The sequence below is a fragment of the Chanos chanos genome, chromosome 8 (genome assembly GCF_902362185.1).
Source record: "Chanos chanos chromosome 8, fChaCha1.1, whole genome shotgun sequence".
In the NCBI taxonomy this organism is placed as follows: Eukaryota; Metazoa; Chordata; class Actinopteri; order Gonorynchiformes; family Chanidae; genus Chanos; species Chanos chanos.
The window spans coordinates 33,264,621-33,287,605 of NC_044502.1; the positions used below are offsets into that span (position 1 = coordinate 33,264,621).

The window sequence follows — 22,985 nt, forward strand, 5'->3', positions numbered from 1 at the left end:
TCATTCCAAAATCCCTCACAGACCGGGCTTGCCGTTCAGGGGGTTGCGGAGATGCGGAGAAGATCCAGGCGGAATAACGGGCGTGGGAACACTTAGACGTTGCAGCTCGTGGCCGAAGTGGAGAAGCGTTTGAACAAGCTCAGACGTAAGTACCGCATCACTGGGCTTTAGACGGTAGTGAAGTACACAGCTTGAACTGAGCGACAGACGGGAAGCTGGATACAGCACACAGCAGTAGAGCTTTGTAAGGGAGTACATGCAGAGGGGCACGTGCAGAGAGAGAGAGAGGGCGGTCAGGGGTACAGTTTTTGCTTCTTCTCTCTCTCTCTCTCTCTCTCTCTCTCTCTCTCTCTCTCTCTCTCTATCTGTCTCTGTGCCCACAGATGCATCAGCACTCCAGCGGCAGCAGAAAACAGCGGCGGCAGTCCACGGCTTTAGGGCTGGGAGGCTGGACGCGTTTCTTACGCAGCTCTTCTCTACCCAGTGTGCCACTCAGTCTGGAGTAGGCTGCCTTGTATTTCTTATCAAAGGCAGCTGGCCAAAAAGAAGCAGTGTACTCATCAGTTATAACACAGCGATAATTAAGCATCCATGTTCAAGTTTGAGATGGATCTCTAAAACTGACTAAAATCAACAGAAACCGATGAAACAATTTGTATTCACGTACATTAGACAGTTACAGTGTACATGAATAACAATGAAACGTTTTGGGGAAGTTGGTCGAAGTTAATGTGCCAATGTTTAGAAGTCAAGAAGAACTGAAGTGAAATGGAACCCTGTCTGATAAAATCTCTTACAAAGTCTAATGAAATCAAAATCAAAAAATTAATATTAGCTCTTTACAGTTATATTGGTTGTTTCCTATTAAGCTGTAATTCTTTTCATTACTTCTGGAATTGGGCATTCTCTTTGACTTTTTCTCTGACAAACCTCTTACTGGATCTTAACAAAACCAGCTCTGTAACATTTTCGAAATCAGTCTACTTACCAACATGATCTTTGCCCATAGCAGCCAGGGTAAGAAATAGAATTTCTCGATACAAACTCCTACACAACCACAAAGAGATATTATTAACACTCTGACACATACACACACACACGCACACCCACACTAAACTAAAAACACTAAACACACTCTTACACCACGCATCAAACAGGTAACACAGCCAAATCATTTTGCCGAGCAAATCACATTAGCAAATGAATGCAATGGGGAATGTATAATTCCAAGGTCATCTGTACGATGTAGCTAGGTTTGGTCATTTCTAATATTTACCTTTGTATTTTGGGGGTGCCGGGTTGCTTGGCGACAGTATCCAGGAAGAATGTGACAGCTTTGTGTACCTCATTCATGCCAACCCAACGCAGCACTTCCTCCAGGAAGTCGATGGTAAAGGGGTGATTATGCCTCCGCCAGCTGTGGTTTCGCATGGAGACACCACCTAAAGAGACAGGGAGAGCGAGAGAGAGAGAGGGAGAGAGCGAGTACAACACTAATTGCAAACACTGCATTTTCCAAAGCAAAGAATTTTAGCGCCATCTTTTTAAACCTCAATGAATCCAAGTTTTGGGGTGTGCCTTACTGTGTATTCTCCAGAGGACATAGAGGGGGGGCCAGTGGTCTGTGTCAGGTGTCAACGTGTCCCACATAAGCCTCACTCTCACTGCACAGTTCTCCACACTCTGAGATATAGACAGACACATCCACAGACCAGTGATGATGATAACTGATGTCTACCATTCATGAGAATGAGATGAGGCACAGAAGTGTGTTCTCTTCCTGCTCAGAGAGAGTCATCTCCAGAGAGAGAAACTTTCATCCATTATTTAAGATTTTAGAATTTGTAATACATTTCCACACATATTAATGAGAGGGAATAACACATAGTAAAGATCACTAGGATATCACTAGGCTCTCTTGTACGATTTTGTTTATTTGTTTAAATCTAAACACCCGACTGCTAAAGACTAGATGTGTTTGTGTGTGTGTGTGTGTGTGTGTGTGTGCGCGTGTGTTTCCCGGTCACCTGTGTGAACTGGGAGGCCAGCTGGGAGGTGTGGATAAGCTGCAGCAGGTTGCTGGGCAGTCCCAGGCGGGTGAAGTACCACACCAGGTTCCAGAAGATGATGGAGTGGTTATCCAGGAGCTGGGGCTGGGAGAGCACCGCCTCCCCCTCGTTCTCGAGCAGACTTTCCAGCTCCTTCCGCAGCACCAGCGGGCTTAAGTATGCCACTGTCACTAAAGGAGCTTTACTAGAACACGAGCCCTGCACAGACACACACGCGTTTCATTATATTACAGTACACTGCCATTATACATGGACTGAAGCAATGGTCTATGGGTGGAGTTTCACATTCGTGTTCTGAGCAATTCTAACGATTCTGCCTGTAATGTTTTCAACACAGACCCCTAACCTCATTCCCATGCGACATAAATTTGATTCATTAAAGAGGAGAAATAAGGCAAGCTCAATTATCTCATTATCTCACCAAGTCCTTCCTATGGCAAGGACAATTCATACCGGCAGAAATCTATTACAAATGTGTCAATGCTCTTCTCCATGATACCGAGGCAGCCAAACAGAATACGAACTGCACCCACTACTTCTAAGACATATCATTCATATCCTGTTTTTCTTAGTGACCTTTGATGGGAGGGGGAGTTTCACTGAATGACTTCTGGTGGGATGGGGGGTTTCACTGAATGACTTTTGGTGGGAGGGGGAGTTTCAGTGCATGAGTTTTGCTAGGTGGGGGAGTTGACTGTGAGCTCTTACTATGGTGTTGTTACTGCTTTCTGAGTAGCCACTTGTCTCACTGCTGGAGTCCTCACTCACACCGTTGTGGAGGTGTCGCAGGTACCCATCCTGTCCACCAGGGGGCTTCATTGCATTCTCCAACTGATCTTCTGCATTCCAGTTACTGCGCTCCAGACTGCTCACACAGAATAAAAACACAGTCAGACAGGAAACCAGTAACAAAAAGGATTTGCAGTGCTCTTCTCACATTTTCTTGGAACTGTAATCGGACCAGTACCTGCAGACTGGACCCAGGTCACAGATCTCAGCGTTGAGGAGAGGCACAAACGTAGCGTTGCAGAACGGACAGCTAGTGTTGAGGTTAGAGTCATCTGACGTCCATCCTGCCATGATCTCTTCATCATAGACCAGGGAATTACAACTCCGACACAGCGAGCAACTGGACATCAGCACCTGTACAGAGCAGACCATTAACAAAACCTAATACGCCATAGAAACAATCATTTCTAAAAGTTGCGTGGTGAAACTAAGTACTTTCCTCTGCTCCAATGAGTCATGAGGTGACCAGAGGTCAGTATGTATATAGAGCTATGAAAGGGAAATACTGGGGAAAATCTAAGTTCCTGATTTAAAAAAAAAACAAAAAAAACAATTACCTCAAGGCCCACCCCTTCCTGTGTGGAGTCCCATGACTTCCTGATAGAGTAAGCCAAATTAGGAGGATCTGTCAAATCGACATCACTCCCAACTGACAATGAACTCTGTAGAGGGACAGAACTGCTTGTTATGCTTCTCAATAATGCAGTACCAATAAATATAAAAGAAAAAAAGAGAGAGAAAAAAAACACAATCATTGCTTTCTGTAGATCTGCAGAATCAATAACTTAAAATAGCAGGACCAGTAACACATAACAGCAAAAATAAATAAATAAAATAATTAAATAAATAAGAAACAAATAAAGAGCCATTCACTTTGGTCCCGTGATCTTACTCATTTGGGTGTGCTGGGGTTAAATGGCCGCATGGATAGATGTTAACAGACAAAGCCTGTCTTCTCACCTCTGATGTAGCGTTATAGAGCCGCTCTCTGGCCTTGAGCAGGGTCTCTGTCACCTGTGATTTACGGGACTGTCTCTGCTCAGACACCCGCCGGCTGCCTCCACGGACCCCCCCCGGCCTGCGGTCGTCCACGCTGGCAGCCCGCCGCACAGACGCTCGGTGACGGGTGGGCGTCAGCAGCAGCTGCAGTTTCCCTGCCAAACCCCGGCTGGGAGATGAGACATTATTGTAGTTCTCATCCACTGCTTTCCTGCTCAGTGTCTCCCTGGTTTCCGCCAGCCTTAACAGAGCAGAGTAAGCGTTGCAGGAACCATACGACATAATTTACTGTCTAATTTACTGTACCATAAAACATGTTTTATCAGTCCACACACACACACACACACACAAACACAGACAGATACACACACACACATCCACAGTCATTTGTGTTTGTGTGTGTGTGTGTGTGTGCGCGCGCATGCTATAGACTCACTTGAGGAGCCATTCTCTGTCTTTTTCAAAACAATCTTTTCAACTAGTTTTGTCTATACTCGCTAGGGCTGAACAATTAATCAATTTCAAATAGAAGTCGCGATTTGAAACAATGCGATTTGCAAATCACAAAGGCTGCGATTTAGAGTATGTATTATGCAGCGCGTCTGACCCAGGGTTTAAACTGTCGTGTCAATGGTTTTACAAATTCGTGCCGTCCACCTTGTGTGACAATCATGCTCACCAATCAGAAGTGACCCAAGGCGACTGCGTATACGCCCACCAACAACAAACACGTGAAACCTAAGGAAAGCGTTACATTCTTGGTGCGGAAAAATGGCCTCCACTGAGCCAGAGACAACGTTGGACAATTTAGTCCTGAAGAAAAGCAGCACTTCCAAAATTTAGATGCTGTGCATAAGCTATAAGTGAGTGACCTACCTATTTCAATGTAAGAGAATGTTTGCCGAGAGGTCCTATTATTTTCTTATGGGAATTGTTTTATTTTTTATTGCTTCACTTATTTAACTTAAAACAGTCACTGCTTTTGTGATATCTGTTAATTATTACACGGCTTTGTGGTATACTCGATTCTGACTGGTCAATTATAGCATTCTATGGTCTGTTATTTCTGAATAGCAGAACACTGCTATGAATAACAGACCGTTGCTATGGAACTATTTTTTTTTTTAGCAGAAGCAATAAAATAATCTTTAGATCGCTTCGCGTCGAAGGCCGGTATCACCATGTCGGGGGTTATTTCGCTGTAATGACCGGCTCGCTGTACATTATCCCTTACATTTTCGATTGTTTTATGTTCTATGCCAACTAAAAAAATGTAATAAACACATGTTGGAGGCAATTCATATCTTAAAGCTCTCATCCTTGCATTAGATTATAGAGCAGTTAATATTTTGATAGTATCTCATGTGGTAATGCTCCATCACATGTTTTAAATCTATTACACAGTGAATACTGAACTGAAGCTTGACTTTAAGAAATGATATCACAAATCAAATTGCAATCGCAATATCTGTCAGAAACATTAGCAATTAGATATCTTCCCTAATACTTGCTGTGGAATCCTTTACCGTGCATGCTGTACTGTGTAATGTCAGGGTATATTATTTTGCTAAACAGAGAAGGGTAGCATGTACTGACCGGGCTTTAACACATAATTGTTGAAATGTTTACCTTCACACAGAGCTCTGGCCATTGTTGGTTATTTTCAAAAGCTCACATTTTTAAACAAGCAGCTGACATGCTTGTTGATTTTGTAAATCAGAGCATGGACAAAGTAAATTTATACTTAGGTTATAAGGACCTTTTTTTAGTAAAGTATCATTTCATGTGTTTACTTCTTTTCGTCTGTTGGTTCCTCAGACTAAGACATTTATCAGAGATGTAACACAGTCTGTTAGGACACTGAATATATGATTTAACATCAGAATATTTATATGCATTTGAACAGTGCCACTGTCTCAAAGACATTCCTGGGCCTTTACAACAGATCAAATGTTATATTCATATAAATTCCTTTGCTAGATAGCCACTGACATAGACAGGGACAAAAGTAAAGAATTTTTTTGTTTCGTTTCACCACCGGTCTCTAAGGTCTGCGATAGCCGACTCTGTAGAGAGATGACCACATCTCTGTATGTTTCACAAGGTGTTAGGAGATTTCCTGGCTGCGGCCGAAACCTGAGTCATTCCTGCGAACACTATTTTCTGACTAACATGTGCACACAGCGTCAGTGAGAGTATGGTGAGTTCATCATACCCTGGAGGAACTGCTCTCTTTCCATTTCTTCATTTTAATCTCTTTACCAAATTGAGTAACGCTATATTACAATTTCGAGGTCTGCTGTCTAAATAAGAAACTGAAGAAAATGGAAAGGGGTTGATTTTACTTTTTTTTTAAAAAAAACATATTGCCTTCATTTTAAATAACAGTATAATTTATTATTTTAAATACTAGTTAAGAAAAATGAATCTGGGAATTTGGGGGAATATTGTTCTACTGTGTTGAGTAGACTGGAGTGTAATACAACACTGCTAAAAAGGGACCAGGGACCATCTGTGATAAATGTGCAGCAGCTAGATTTGGTTTTTATTAATAACGCATTGTCCTCTCCTAAAAATAGTCCATAATTTCAAAAGTTTCTCAGGATTCCTGTAATGCCCTCCTTCATTTAAGCAATTCTATGCAAAAGTCTCCCCTTCAAAACTTTAGTTCATCTTTAGCGAGAACTGTAAACATCTTTAGAGGACATCTACCACACACACACACACACACACACACACACACACACACACACACACACACACACACACACACACACACTGATATTACATTACGTATTAAGAAGATACACTAAACCATATAACTTTGACCCTCAAGGTGATTTTTAATAGTGTGGTCTCTACTGACCTGCCATCTCTCTCGCTGGGCTGGCACTTACAGTCTGGCTCAGGATCTGCTGTCTCGGCACAGTCCTTGTAGAAGGTGGACAGACACACCTGACTACGACGCACCAGGACACCCGACGAAGGAAAGGGAGGAGGCGTAGAGCTGTCGCGAGGACCGACGGGAGGTTTGCGGGAGGCGGAGGAGTCAGTGCCAGCATTGTGTACTTCTGCCCTTCTGGACAGTTTTGATTCTGCCAAAGGGAAAAACGTCACTGTGAGATGAAAACATACACTACATCACAGGGGAGGCTGGTTTCCAGTGTCTGTCACTTACTGTCAACTGAGGCTCGCATGGTGCTCATGCTGTTACTTTTCACTATTAGACCAGTCAGAGATTCATGACTGGAGCTTTCGCTCAAGCCGGTCCAACTGGCCTGGCGAACAAGAGCCGAATGGGGTCGAAGTTTAGATACGGCGTCCCCTGAAAAACGAGAAGCAGCAATATGTTCGTAAAGATAAATGAAGATGGGAAACCACACCCTGACCATACGTGGTGGATCCAGATGACGTCCTAACCTGGTCTTGAGCTGACGGAGTCACTCTTCTGTCTTCTTTTCAGAGGCTGTCTGAACTGAGCCACGGCTAACAACACATTACGTAGCTTCGCCCACAGCAGCCGGCCTCCCTGATTGGTGGAAGGCCACTTGCTCTCCAGTACTGCCTGAGGACACAAAGAAGAGAGATTAACAATTGAGAAAACCACAGAAAAACCACATGAGCAGATCAACTGCATTAATTTCCAACGCCAGAAGAGTTCACTGAAATCATACATCAAAAAGCAAGCTGCATTCTATGCGTGGCTGAAAACTGTACTCTTTCGCCATATGTCTAGAAATGACTCCCTGACCTTATTGTAGTAACCGTAGGTGATGGTGTTTGGTGTTATGCCTGCTCTCTTCATCTCCAGGAGAACGCGCACTGCCAGCACGGGCTGTCCGTACTGTCCACAGAGCTGCATCAGAATGCGGTAACATACCTAAGGGAAGACAGCCGTGAGAAAGACACCACAGGTCGTGATTTATAACCCTGACTATGTCGAGCGCTGTAGAAATGGGATGTGCACGGGGTTAACGGCGCAATATTCGGGAGAGTCTCACCTCATCGGGAAGCATGACCTTCCGTGTCTCCATGTGCTTCAGAACCTCGTAGGCCGTGTGCAGGGCACGCACCTTGGTGCTCTCCGCGCGGACGAACGTGGGCAGGTAGATAAACCACAGTCCGTAGCAATGACCCAGCAGACACTTGGACCACATGTCTGGGACAGAGGAGTACTTCTGGGCTCGCTTCTGTGCCAGCTTTATCTCCTAAAATAGAACAACCAGCAAAACATTCAGTAAAAAAAGGGCACAGTCACGATCAAATTGAACTACTGAGACTGACTGAACCGTATTCTGCATGTATGAAAAGGCTGGTGTCAAGGTCGACACGGTACAAACACAAAACTCTGGTGCAGGCATTTTACATTAGGCATGTTTCTTTACATTTGCTTTCAGTTTTGGAGACATAATGCAGTGGAGCTGGAGCTGTGTTTGTACCTGCTTTGTGCGGCGGGGGGCGGGGCTACTGGGAGCACTTCCTTTCGCTGGGACACGCAGCTGGTCCTGAGGTCTGTCAAACAGATCAGGCTGCAGTATGGGGAAGGTCTCATAGCTGCAAAAGGATTAAGCACGGTAAGTATCAATACAACAATCTGACTTTAAAAAGATGACTTTTACATCTAATTTATTGTCCCACTGCAACAAAATTCATTCGATTAAGTTGGACTTCATTTAGCTCATTTTTCGATTCATTCAGAACTGTCTTAACTGCCAAATTATTTTTTTAACTCAAAGCAAAATTTCAATATTAAAGTTGTATTTTGAAGTTTAAGGTGGAGTGTTTTGAGAGCAAAAGTGACATATTTTGAGATCAAATCAAAATGATTTAATACTTAAAGTTGATACATTCCTGGATTAAATTGAAATGAGCTCAAGAGTAAAGCTGAAATATTTTAAGGTTTAAGTTGAAATTGTACAAGACATACAGGAGATGTATTCTTTACTGAGGTGATTCTTTCCTAAAGACAGTAATGTCAGTTAAAACTTCTATTAGACTCTAATGATTACATATGTCATATGCAGCCTACTGTTCAATATCATCATCTCATCTCATATAGAGTGTGTTTGTCTGTATCTGTCCATAGACACATGACACAGGTTAGTGTTACCTGTAGTGGGCGGGGCACTCGGAGCCGTCGGCCTCCTGGGGCTCCTCAGGTGGCATAATGAAGACTGTGTGCTCCCCACTGTGAGTCTCATCCAGGTCAATGAGACGCACCTCCTCTGGTTTCTCTACATCCACCTGCTCCCCCAGCACACACACGCACACACACACACACACACACACACACAAGCACAGAGAGAGAAAGAGAGAAAGAGAAAGAGAGCGAGGAAGGGGGAGAGACAGAGGGAGAGGGAAAGACGGAGATTTGAAAAGGGATGGAAAGAGCTAGAGTGAGCCTTGTAAACACATTATAATACATGTATATATATATATATATATATATATATATATATATATATATATATATTTCACATTTTTATTATACAGAGTCAGAGACAAGTCCAGCTGGAAGAGATAATGTCATGTAGTGTGGGTGGTAACAGTGTTGGTGAGAAATTACACACAGTAATAGATAAATAACACAGACCTTCTGAACGCATTCATCGAAGAACTCGAGTGAGGCATGCCTATCACTGACAAAAGAACACTCCTCAATAAACTGGGTGAACATCTGAGTCCTGGTCAGCTGGCCATAAAATTTCTGCTGAGTACGATCTCGAGACTTCAGGAATCCTGCCAGACACCATCTGTTAATAACTAGCTGTATGATACCAACGTGCTACAGTAAGCTTCCTCGACATATTTACAATTTAAAACATTTATGAGTCAGAACTTAAAACACATTTAACTCAGTAATGAAGTTTTATACAAGTTTAGTCGGGATTAAGGTCAGCACAAACAAGCACAGTGGTATATAATGAAACAGTAGCACACATGCTTACTCAAAATACACACTACATCACATTGTGGAGCGCAAGTGGATAAGCTTGCACTCTCTCTCTAAAACATGCACACAAACACACACACACACACACACACACACACACACACACACACACACAATGTGAACACACCCTGCAGGTTGAAGAGGGAGCTGCAGTCGGTGGTCCTGTCAGAAGGGGCCTGTGTGATAGGCAGCAGGTATGTGCGATAGCCCTTCAGCAGACAGCTCATGAAACGCAGGAAGGCCTCCTGGATCTCCAGCTCCAGCTGCTTCTGACGTCCGTAGATCAGATCGTAGTCAGTCAGCAGGAACTCCAGCGTGGCCTCCTCTTGCCCCGGCATGTAGACTAATGTACACAGAAGGAAGAGAGATTTGAGCCAAGGAAGTTTACAGAGAGATACAGATCAGACAAAACCCAACATTATTTGTAAAGAGTACATGGGCAATTTGCTTTGTTTATTTGTTTTCTAGTGTCGTCCTTTTGACCAGAAAAGTGACTGGATAGATAAAGGCATGTGTAACAGAAACAGTATCATTAATTTGGAAAGGCTTCCCAAAACACCCCATCACATATCTAGTTCTGTCGGATTCCTGTACAAAGATAAAGGGGTCATAGATGGTTAGCTTCATAAGAGAATTAGGATTTGTCAAACAATTTTCAACTCTCGAAATGTACAGATCCAGACAAGAGACTATTCGTTCTCACATAAAGACCACAAACATTCAGTCACTGATAATTCAAACACACTCACTCTTTTCCAGAGTCTTGTTCAAGTTGCTGAGAGAATTTAACAAAACTTTGCCATGTTTTCTGGGTAGAGACCTCCACGACAAAGGCTTTTTGTCCTCCGATCTGAAGTGGGGGGAAGGGGAGGGCAGCATAATTACATAATGCACATACCAACAGAGGAATAACACAGATCCTAAGTGAATAAGAAGGCTTTGGTTTTACTCTACTCCATGTTACAAGAGCACCAGGCAAAAGACAGCAGGAACCTACTGGAATATTGTGTTGGTGTCCAGATCGACACACACCACATCCGAAGGAGGGTCGTACAGGTCAAAGTAACTGGAGTGGACGCCCACGATGAAGGGCATGGGGGCAGAAAGCACATCCACCAGGCGCAGTGGACACAGCGGGATGTAGGGACAGTGCCAACGCAACGGAAAAGTCATCTGAGAGACGGAAGCCAGAGAGAGGGAAATGAACTCTGAACAAAAACTACATATATTACACGCGCATTACACACACCAAACGCCAAAGCTCGCAGAGTGAAGGGTTCAGCAACAGGTCTTTCGTTACTCGTGTCTCAAAAAAAACGTAGCGCTATTTAACTACCTCTCAGATAAAATCATAATGGTTGGGAAGGCTGGCTGTATACGATGTACAGTGGGAGTAGGTGTTCGTTAAGTAAACTGTACTGTGATAGAAATGCAGCAGTCTTTTCAGTTGTTGAGCAGAAGTGAGAGTGGACAGACTCACAGACACCAGGGCCTCACTGACAGAGGTGAGGACATCGGGGCGGAGCGAATGGAGCAGCAGCTTGTGTTCAGTCAACACGGCTAGGAGCAGGGTGGCAGCATTCTCAGGGCCCAGGTTCTGCAGGAGTTTCACAAAACTGGCCCCGCTGAACACGGATAGAGAGCAAACAGCTACATTAGTCACTGACACATAGCGGACGATTCATGCAATTAAGTGACACATTAAGTATATTTTATTTTTACCTTAGAGGTAATGGAGAAGAGACTGGTTGGTACAGCAAAAGGTTGTCATACGGCGACAGCTGAAATATACGATGAAACAGTATTAGACCTGATAAACGATTAGCTTTCCTTTTCAAATGAAAATAAATTCAACCATAACCCCACAAACCAAATCTGAAATAAATTTGCATGAACTCTAAACGGGAGATGCACCGATACGACATGCTGGTACTCAAACCAGGCTGGTACAGCACAGTTCTCACTCGTACTTGGTATCAGCATCACAGTTTAACCCTTCCAAGTACGAGTTCACTGACGTATAATGATGCAAGCTGTAAACCTGCCGCGAAACACCACACCACGACACAGTCCGTTCCCTACTTTGGCTTCCGCGGCTTGGAAATTCCTCTCGTTGCCACGTACCGATGTTGAGAGCGAACAACTCTTTAGAGCAGCTTCTCAAGTTGTCAACAAGACAAGAGACAGATTCACATGAGAGAGCACGGGAATCCCTCTCGTTATCAAGACAAACCTTCCCCCTAACTTTACCCAGTCAAACTAGACATGCTATCTACGTTTAATATCAACTGAATGCTTTGCATTTGTATCGGCCTTTAAAAAATGATATCGGTGCACCTCTAATATACATAACTAATCATTCTGATTAATCCCAATTTGCGCAAGGAGGAATTTTGACGGTGCATCTCTTGCACCAGTTAGGGTCATTGAGACTACTGATTGGATTGGAGCATCACAGATGTTTTTGGAGTGCATTTTTACCCTGTTCAGTCAGCAAACTCTTTAAGCAGTGATAAGATGACCCTCCTGTGGATGAGGCAGAATCCTTAGTGGTAAACATTACAATTCTACGAAACCGCACCGCTCCTGCGAGGTTTTGAAAACACTCAAGAGACGGCTGAGCACCAACACAACACATGGTGACGTAGCACTTTCTTGTCTAACGGCTTCATTTTTTCAAGATGATGGTGATGCTACAACATTTGGGTATGTAACATTTTAAAAGATAAGATAGGTGCTACTGAAGAAAGGTGTTAATCTTACCTGCACAAGTATACGTGGGCGCTGAGGTGAGGGGAAGGGAACATTGTGCATGAAGCTGGATATGTGTCTGGAAAAGGCAGAAGTGTGCGTGTGAGTATTTCATTATTTCATTTCATTTATCTAAAAAAAAGTTGCTTGAGTTCAAATCTTATAAATCTCTGTTATGAAGCTTAACTCTAATGTATGAATTTCAAGTCTATATTGTTTAAGGCTTAGCTATCTATATAAAATACTCAAACTTCTAAAAACCTGCATAACTGATGTAGAACTAATGATTAGTCGATTACCTCATGCAATAGCGGAGGCTGCGTATAATTACCCTCTTAAAGTAAGAGAGGTCATTAGAAGTACATTACAATGAAATGAAACTCACTTTTCAATAGGAAGAACGTGCGGGCCGGAGATGGAGTAGCGGTAGATGAAGGTGAGAAATTTCTGGAAGACAGTAAAAAACGGCCAGTGGGAAAGGACACAGATGCTCTTCTTCACCTGCAGCGTGCGACTGGTGATGGGTCGGCGATCCACCACGCTCACCAGACCCAGGCGTACGCTCTGTCTCTCGGACAGAGCCTCGCGTGGAAACGCCTCATAGAACTGGATGGCAGCTCCGTACACCTAGGAGAGGTGCAGGGGCACGGGGAGTTAGAGACCCAGGGAGAGGGAATCAAAAGCTCCTTGACACGCATCAAAATAGACCATACTAGATTTAATCAAACAAGAAGGCAAACACAGAAAATGGAAACAGTGGAGCTGACAGCTTGTTTGACACTCTTGCTGAGTTCACCTTCTCTCCGGCAGCGCTGGTGAAGACGAAGGTAGAGAAGACAGGCAGTTGGTATTTTGTGTTGAGGGGCCAACTCTCCACAGTCACGCCCATGGGCAGGCAGAAGACAGCGACAGAGTCCGGCAGGGGGAAAGACTCCAGATCCTCCTCTGGGTATCGGCTTATGAGACCTGTGTATTCAACACAACACAGTTCCTTCCAATGCAGCAGATTTATACCATGAACAATGGCTCAGAGACAACTCGCTTAGGCTTCAATTTAGCACTGGTTTCATCTCTTTACGCTGCTTTGTAAAAATCCTGGAGGTATCTTCTCACTGAGTGTCAATGGCAACAACTGCAACCATAAAGAGGACCACCCACCTGCTTCATAGACCAGTGCGTTGGCTTTGGCTACCGCTCGTTTATAGCACAGGTAGAGGGCTGGACCCCACTGCAGAGCAGAACATGCCATTTCAGTGACCAATCAACGAGAGCAGAATCAATGCCAATCACACACAAACACAAAACTGTTTCTCATTGGATGTTAAAGTACACAAAGCAATTATCAGCACATATATTCATAATATTCGTAGAGATAAAAACTGAGGGGAAAAGGGGGGGGGGGGGGGGGGGGGCAGAGTGATTTACCATGCCGGTGTTGAGGTTCTTGTCCACTCTGCAGAAGGTGTGAGGTGCCACCTCTCCTTTGCTGGGCAGGAGGAGAGAGATGTCTGTGACGCCGAGGGTGTTGAGAGCCTGGGAGTCAGGGGCCCGGCGATACATTAGGAAGGTCCTGTGTGTGGTGGGACCTCCAGAGCTAAGGCTGGCTGAGCGACTGTATGGGGTCGTCTCAATCACATACCAGCCAGGTTTCACGGGCTCTTTCCCCTCATACAGAACTCTATGAAAAAAAAAAACGGATATAGAACCAATATAAAACCATTCTTCACACCTCACAGCTGCTATGACTTTGGTGTGCGTGCTAGGTTTCAACAGAATTATTACAAACTATGTACATCTTCGGAACTTCTGTTTTACCAATCCAGTCCAAGCAAAACAAAAAACAGTGTAGCAAACTGGCAACTCCACACCTGATCCAGCACATGAAAAGACAGCAGCATAAGAAATGAACTGGCTCCGAAGTGTCGCTGAGTTATGAGACAGCACTCTATGTTATCTTAGTAAATCTAATCACAACAACAGTAATTACTCACTAATTACTACATGAGTTATGACTCATCTTAAAATCTCTTTGAGCCACCAAAATGATGCATCATTTGTAACATCAAAGAATTCTTTCCATTCATTCAAAAACAATGAAGCCTACTGAAGTGACAGACACTATCGTGACGACGGTTTCTTTAATTCAGATCTAACCCCAGCTCAACGATGGGTGGCTTGTCATGTCCTCTCCTGTAGCAGAGGAACATGTGTGGGTTGTTAATGAGGCCGGCGCTGAGCTCCGCTGGGTGTCCTCCCTGGGTCTTCTCGATGCAGGTGAACCCTTCGGGCACCTCCTCACCCAGGCCCTTTGCGATCACCGCCAGGTCCGTCACGGGCTCCACGGAGCGGCCCCCTCTCTGCTGGCCCTCCTCGTCCAGAGGAGCTGATCCTCCCGCCAGCCCAGCCACCACAAAGTAATCCACCAGCTGAGGGCATTTCTCCTCAGTCATGCCGCCGGTCTACCCACTGCTTTAGACAAGGTGGATAAAGAGAGATTGAACAGAGAGACAGAGAGAGAGAGAGAGAGAGAGAGAGAGAGAGAGAACAGATGGTTATAAAGTGGTGGATTAATAACTATAATCTGTGACTTCCTCACTATTATGTAAAACTGGTTCTGGTGGTTTATGAGGGAACTATTCATCTGCCCAAGCCCTTCACGCTCTCCTCCACAAATTCATCCAACCATCAAAATGAGAACATTTCTCCCTCCACTCTCCTCACAGTCACCACACAGAGAACCTTCTTTTTACTGTTTTACCAGCTAGGCAGACCTGGCTATTTCAAAGACGTTTTCACAAAATGAAAACAGTTTGAAAGCCCTGCAAGCGTTTCAGAGCGTTTTTTTTTTTTTTTAAAAAAAGAAAAAAGAAAAAAAGAAAATCAATGCACAATTAAGTGAAAGTGTGCACGAGTGAGGCATAAAAATAGAATACTGTTTTGTCAGTACGTACCAGTAAAACCCTATTACATAATCTTCATGCAGTCCATGTATTACAGGATACGTAAATGTGACCACATCAGCAAGTCTTTTGCTGGAGTTCCTCCCTCGCACGATCGATGATTGCGTGCTGGCATAGAGACTGTCCTGGATTCTTCCTATCAATCCATCCTATTTGGACAGGCGACCACCTTTCACATACGTCAACCGAACACACCCAGAAAAGCAGAGCTATAAAGACACCAGTCAGGCTGAAGAACTACAAACAGGAAGCAAGCACCAGCAACCTGTTTCCCTTTAGCCCCTCAGGCGCTGGTCTACTACTTCCTAGTGACAGCAGCAGACGGATAAAAAGGTCTCCTGAGATGTTAGAAAAGGTAACTGATGCGTGGGATTGCAACGCAAAAATATGTGCAACCACACACATCAGGACTGGGTTGTTTTAAAGATGAGAGTGTTTCACAGACCGTTTCAAATTCTTTTAGAAAGAAACATTACACTGTACTTATCCCTCAGGACTCTGCAACCTCCTATTCTCATCTCAGTTTGAGAGAAAATAAAAGAGGTCTTTTGAGGGATACGATAAAATTGATATTATAGTAATAAGATAATAACAGTCATCAAGAAAAGCTTATGATTAAAGCACAATGACTTCTACTTAAAGCATATTATTCACGACTACCCTGTATAACAACTGCAGCCTTAGAGGCAAGTTTCTTTGTCAAACTACAAAATGCACCGCCCAACGATTTGTACAACATTTTAGAGACTCTTTTGTCTGGACGGCCTGATAAACTGATAGTTCTGAAATGTTTGTGGGGAGAAAAAAAAGAACTTTGAGTTACTAATGCTATCAGCAATAACATTCCCCTGCCACCTACTCCCTCCCCAATTCGAAGGGTCCAATTACTCCTGGAAGTCTTCCTTTCCCACAAGTCACCTTCGCCGGGGTGAGAGAGGCCCGTACACATGTGTCTGAACAGGAGGAACTACCGTGGGACAGAGAGAGAGGAACGGAGTCAGTGGCTAAATGCGTTTTGGACCCCTGACTGCCGTGTGTCGGTGTGGCACAGCAGCATACGTGCCGTCGACCGTGTGCACCGAGGGGAAGATTCTGACGCCTCCACAGGAGGGCAGGATCAGAACTGCAGAGGTCTCCATTTGCCCTACCGCTGTCCAGCTCCACTCTCTGCTCGAAATAAGAGCAAACTTAGTAGTGTTCAGCATCATGCAAACGACCACGGTCTTCGCTGCTAACATTGCTTTCAAGTAACTTAAACATTCCCACACTTGGCAATACTAAGTGGCTTCCCTTCTAAGCCCAGACACGGGAAAAATGGGAGAATCAGAGTGTTTGTGCACTTGTGTGATCTAGGTTATCTTCCACTGGCAGTGTTGACAGACTGAGTTGAACCTGTCACACAGTAACTGTGAACTGGAGTTAATGGAAAAAGTCAAAACAATGTCTTTTGTTGCCACACCTATGATATTCTCACCTACTCCACCACTAAAGTACAACAGAAAACAGGAAATCACAAGAACCACATGACAAACTATTCAGAATGTTGAGGTTGTAAAGCACTCCTACAAATACCTCACCTCACTCATCTACATTTATTTAGTGTTCTCTCAGACATCAGAAAGCCTAGTGGAGGAAAGTATGAGTACAGCATCACTGGAGAAGTCAAATAAACAATGACAATGTTCGTATAAGAGCACTCAATCTCTCTCCCTCTTCTCTAACTCTCTCTCTTTGTTCTAATGTCAGTTCATTCCAATTATGGTATCATCTCAGACTCACTGAGGTGAATTTTGCGTGTCACGTACAGACTTTGCAAAAACCGTTGCTCTGTTGGCCCAAATCTAGGGCTTGAGACACCGCTACTGACCTACATTCAACTGAGTCGAGAACCATCACAGAAAGGCGCACCCTATAGAATAAAACCACATCTCGTGCCATTTCACCGGTTTACAATGACGCCTGTCAGTTTTCAGGATTTATCTCTTTTGTCAAGAAGTGTTTAAGATGTTTAAATCGAGAATGTTGAGACGAAAAGCTAAAAGGCAGAGTCCTGTTTATCGTCAGGTGGTCCATGGCTCTGGTAAAGCGTAAGCAAAGACAGAGGCCACATTTTCAGGTTTTCTCAGTAAGGCGGCAGGAGTCAGTAGGGATAAGCCCAGCTGGTACAATGACATTCATGCCAATCCAGGGGCATCAAAACAAAGCCACTGTCATGGGAGACCGGGCGCCCCACAATGCCACATTGTGGACTGGGGACATGTGACGTGACAACCTATCCACGTACACACTGGACAATTGAAGCAAAACAACATTAGAACTATGACAACACTCGCCAATAAAACAGCGAACCATAGCATCATCATCAAATGTAACAAAACAAACTCTTCACTGATTACCAGCTTCATCATCACACACTCGTCTGTCGGGCTTTATATTGGCTACGTTTTTTTTCTGTGGAGCCAAATTAACAAACACATGTCAGAGTCAGAGATGTGAATACATTTGTGCATAATGCATATAAAGACATCAAGACCTGAAAACTGCTTCCAAAATAAGTCTTCAGATAAAAAAAGACAAACCTTCACAAAGGATCATCTGTCTTGTTAACAGCTAGATCCATCCATAAATACAGTAAATGGAAGACATTCTGACAGAAACTCCCACTGTCTCTAAATGAAAGTGAAATTGCCTGGTTGTAACAAAGACTTACTGATGAGACAAAGACATACCAACCAATGAGAAACAAGTCTAGCTCATTAGCAACTCCAGCCTATCTCTATCTAAAAACTAAAAAGAGTCCAAAATAGAGAAACAGCTTCCTAAAGGGGAGGAGTCAATCTAAACTGCCTACACAACAAAATGGGTTAAATTAAACCTCATGTTTTTTTAATCAAATTTTTTCCAGTCAAAGGAAGAAAATGAGGAAGGGGCCAACTTATTAAGACTGAAGTGCTGCCATATCAAATGAATTAATGACCACTTTCACGGGACATACTGAAGCATAACAATTCAGATCTAAAATTAGCCTACCTCCACATTTGCTTGCTTTGAGGATCCCGGTCTTACGAGGTCTGGCTCTGCTAAAATCACAGCCCAGATCTGTGGTTATGTTAACAGGGTGTAGGTTGATGGTGTGTTTTTGCTGAACTGTGTTCATTCTGCTGGGACACTGTTTGGAGTGACACGTGGCCGGAGCCTCTGTGACTGTCAGCACTCGGGAGGGACAGCAAGGCCTATTTCAAACGCTTGTCTCTATTTAAAGCCCGTTCAGAAATACTCGGCTGAGTAATAAAGGTAGAGAGAGATCCTCTGTCATACTGAAACACTTTCATACAGTCAAAGCACTGTATTACCCTCATTTAGACACAATTGGTCCACTGCTGCATATGTTGGTTTGAGTCTAACATGTTCAGTTTGTAATACAGCATGCTGCATTTTTTCAAATTGTATATTTGGGCTTGTGATTAGCACTTTGTTACAGAAGTCTAATTTACAGGCTGACTGTGAACTAAGTGAGAGAGACAGAGAGAGAGAGAGAGAGAGAGAGAGAGAGGGAGGGAGGGGGGGACAGAGAAAGGGGGAGGGGGGAGAGTTAGAGAGTGAGTGAGTGAGTTGGGAGAGAGGGATGTATTTTGAGTTGTCTCCAAGATTGATTTAACAAGCAGCAGGGCACCAGGGCCACAGCACCAGTATAGCAAAGCAACAGTGAGCAAAATGCAGCCAGGGCCCTGAGACAGTCTGACTGTGCAAAAAATGGTTACAGAAAGTTTCAATGATACCTACTACTTGTAGTTTGTAAATGTATCAAGACAAATTAGGGGCAATACAAGTGGCAGATGAAGTCACTGCAATCAAACCTCAGGTTAGCAGTCTGTTCAGTACTTTAAAGACCATGGGTGTTAAATAGTTATGCAACTAGACCAGAAGTCTAGATTCTGTCTAGAAACTGAAAACAAACACTGCTTTACATGACAGGACTGACTGGTTGATTTTCATATTCTGGATTCAGCACAAGGCAGATAAACACTGATAACAACTGAGGACACATTGTTTGAAAAAAAGTTGTGTTGATGTTAGACTTCCAGCAACAGTGACTACACAGCATTCTACATTGACAAGAGAAAACAGAGGACTGAAGCATTAGAAAAAATCTTACCATTCACAACAAAACAGCCAGTAAAACAGAATCAGGCTCAACTCAAAAAAACAGATCACGAAGAAAAGTTAGACAAACGCATCAGGAAAAAAAGGATGTCTGGAAAACAGTGTATAGCAAGGCTTTCCGCTGTTATCTATTACAAGAAATAGATACTGTATGATACTGGGAAGTACCTTTTTTTTTTATATTGTGGTGTACCTGACCAGTGAGACGCACCTGAATGACAGTGTCGAAGAGAACAACCTAACTGACAACATCACACTACAGTACAGCTTTCAGTTCTCGTTGTGTCCATACAAACTTCCTCATCCAGAACATTTATAGCTGAATTTACCCTCATTATTTTTTTTCAATCAGATTTCATAGCTATCTAAGCAGTTTCACCACTCAAACTAAAGGACTACTTCCTCAAACATTCAGCTGAGCAGTACTGTGAAGAATCACAGCTTGTTGTAATGTTTTTAATCTCTAGGCTGAGCCATTTTACACATAAATTCCCTTGATTGAGAAGATAAGATGGGGTTCACAGCTTACAGGATGTTTGCTGACTACTGTTTGCAGAAACCTGATACATTGCATGGTAGAACACCTGCTTACCTGTTCACATTTTTTTAATCAAAATTAAATTGCTGCATGGTAGAACACCTGTTTAAAGCCATTTTAAATTGACTTGTTAATGAGTTATTTCTAAATGTGACATCTGTTTAAAAGCACAAGGAAAATGTAAAAATGACAACTATACAGACGGCTTATCCTTTGTATTTAATCGTGTGGCCTCTTACTGTTCAGAATGTTGACTACTCAGAGGTGGCGTTATTGTTTCCTCAAAAAGTGTCTTCTTTATACTTAAACAACTGTCTCACAAGAAGTGACATGTTCTGGCAGATGTGTGATTGTAATCTCAGGTTCTCAGGTATGGGACAGAGAGTACATATTTGGTGCTCTTGTCAACAGCTACATGACTACAAACCTGGAGGGTGTTATCTCAACAGCATGTCAAAAACACTGAATTAAAAAGTAACAACTGATCGTCATATTCTTGTCACGAGGGTTTTTTTGGTACCTGGGATCACAGCTCCTCTATCAAACATAATTACTACATTATGAATAAGCAGGGCCGACACGCCACTCGCCTGTGTTATGGTTATTAAGAATTAAGCAGCTGTGTAAATTAGCCTGGACATTTACTTTTTCTGATGTAGTGCGGATTTCGAACAGCGTCCTTGTTCAATCACTCCACTTAACCGCTAAGGTCAGCATGTATCGTCAAGACACCCTCCAGTCACTGACATTAACTTTGTTGGTAGCTGGCTGTTCGCGAAAGATTGAAACGTCAACATTCAGTATGTGTCCACCACCTGAAAAATGTCCCTTTTCTGCTACCTGTAAACAATAAATCCTTTAAAATGCATTAAGCAGTCCTATAGACTAGAAACACAATGCAGCTATTCCCAGAACTCGGGACCCTTTGTGATTGCACAGTTGAAGATAAAAATGATTCTTCCGTCTACCGGTTAATTTTAGAGCACTTCAAATTACTTCAGAAACCTCGGCTAGTGGTGGTTGCTCTACCCGTCCAATTAGTGGCATTTCTTTTTCATTGCGAATTGACTGGAGAGCTAGGGGAAGGAATAAAACCTACACACCCACAAGCCTTTCGTTAGCAGTTAGCTAAGGTTAGCCTGTTTAACCTAAACAACACGAGTGGCTAGCTAAGTAACTAGCCAGTGCTTTCAGAACTGGAAGATAGCAGCTACGGATAATGTGTCAAACATACTGGTTATACATAAATGTTCTAGTTGTACACCAACATTGATTTTTATGGTTGATTAAAAGACAACCGACCTGTGAATTCATCTGTCATGTACCAACAAAGCTTACGAGCACAACCATTGGTCTCATTTGGATGTTGCAATCTACCGCTAGCTAGACAGCTAAGATAGCTCCTCTCCTGTATCTCCAGTCCAAATGGATATGCGGCTAGCTTCGTCGGTATGATGGACCAAACACGCAATAATACATCTCTTCAAACAAACCTCTCACTTACCACTTAATCTGTGTTGGCAGTTTCGGTAACGGTGTGGAACTGTCATCTCTAAGAATTAAATCATTTTACAAAACAGCAAATCCATCTTTGTGGACCTCTAGTCTATAGCACAGAGGTCGATTTCTGATCTTGGGCAGATGTAACGTTAGCTATCCAGCTGACTTGTGGTAATTGCAGGCAAACTGTGTGTTGCAACCACCGCACGACAGTGTAACGAAAGAAAAAGAGGCGTTGTTTGCGGATGGGAGTGTACTGCACCGGTCGTATCTCTGTAGTGTTTTACCATCACGAAATGAGCTGCAGAGAATGTACGAGTACCAAACAAAGTCTTAAACAAGTCCGCACAACGCCAACTGCTGTTCGATTGTGTCTCACAGACTGGAGAGATTCTCTCCGAAAAGGTGACACTGGTGGCTTTCGAGGAGGGTAAGGAAACAGCCAAAATTAGCTGCTGTTGCTCTTCATGAATGTAAAAACACGTAATATTTTCAACCAAACTGAAATGCACACACTGTCGCAGTTGTCCATATCAGTTTCCATATTTTAATATTTTGCGTTTCATAGAGACAAAGAATGTCAAGGTTTCGCGAAAAGACACACTCCATAAAGTTTCATAGCCTTTATGAAACGCGAAATAAAATATCAAAGTATTAAATATTAAAACTATATTAAAACTAGTGTAGGCAGCTGGATTGTCAGTGTCTCGCCTCTTAATCTGTTGTGATGTTGTGAATTGTGAGATTCTCTAACTCACTGGTTATCAGCGCTTTTCGACATGCCCCCCCTTCCATTTTTTTCATTGTACTTGCCGGTTTGCACCTGAAAATGTCCTCATCTTGCGCCCCCCTTGACTGGTGCTCGCGCTCACTCCCGTGGGGGGTGGGCGCTGCTCTAACTGACCCATTCCACAGATTCGTCACCTTCAATGAGCCACCGGCACACAGTTTTCCATTGATAGCTTTATTTTCTTGTAAAATATCGTGACAGGCTTAAAAAATCTTTTGTTAGAAGCACCTATATTTAAGAACATTATGTACAACAAACATGTTCCCTGGTTATCAAAATGAAGAAAATTAAGAGCAAAACTGTATAACAAATGAATAACTTCCAAGTAGCAACATGCATTTTCCTTTATCATTTTCTTCATGCTAGACAAAAGGTTCAGGTCTGATTATAGGTACGACCTCAAGCACAAGACAATGACGCTGACGAGGGATTTAAAAAAAGACAACAGTCATGTCAACAGAACATAAGAAAA

General features: G+C 43.2%; 1 protein-coding gene across 1 annotated transcript; it reads right to left on the reverse strand.

Moving 5' to 3' along the window:
- Positions 1 to 370: 370 nt before the first annotated feature.
- Positions 371 to 21,772, reverse strand: dennd4b (DENN/MADD domain containing 4B). The gene is made up of 29 exons (XM_030781559.1): positions 21,728 to 21,772; positions 14,716 to 15,030; positions 13,987 to 14,239; positions 13,720 to 13,789; positions 13,358 to 13,527; positions 12,947 to 13,188; positions 12,574 to 12,640; positions 11,533 to 11,591; positions 11,291 to 11,435; positions 10,808 to 10,983; positions 10,560 to 10,660; positions 9,938 to 10,153; positions 9,451 to 9,596; positions 8,968 to 9,101; positions 8,297 to 8,411; positions 7,859 to 8,065; positions 7,609 to 7,737; positions 7,278 to 7,422; positions 7,036 to 7,182; positions 6,724 to 6,952; positions 3,819 to 4,098; positions 3,416 to 3,520; positions 3,037 to 3,212; positions 2,778 to 2,934; positions 2,028 to 2,267; positions 1,584 to 1,683; positions 1,277 to 1,442; positions 989 to 1,047; positions 371 to 534 (listed from the first exon to the last, which is right to left on the reverse strand). Exons 2-29 carry the CDS (start codon positions 15,009 to 15,011, stop codon positions 389 to 391), a joined length of 4,476 nt encoding a protein of 1,491 aa, XP_030637419.1. The 5' UTR covers positions 15,012 to 15,030; positions 21,728 to 21,772; the 3' UTR covers positions 371 to 388.
- Between the last annotated feature and the right edge of the window lie 1,213 nt (positions 21,773 to 22,985).

Excerpts from the sequence above, each read along its gene's own strand:
- dennd4b (XM_030781559.1), bottom strand. The coding sequence starts at position 15,011 with ATGACTGAGGAGAAATGCCCTCAGCTGGTGGATTACTTTGTGGTGGCT. Across the intron at positions 10,154-10,559 it reads GAACAAGACTCTGGAAAAGA|TCTACATGCCGGGGCAAGAG; the intron begins GTGAGTGTGTTT and ends TGTGTACATTAG. Across the intron at positions 3,521-3,818 it reads TCTATAACGCTACATCAGAG|AGTTCATTGTCAGTTGGGAG; the intron begins GTGAGAAGACAG and ends GTCCCTCTACAG.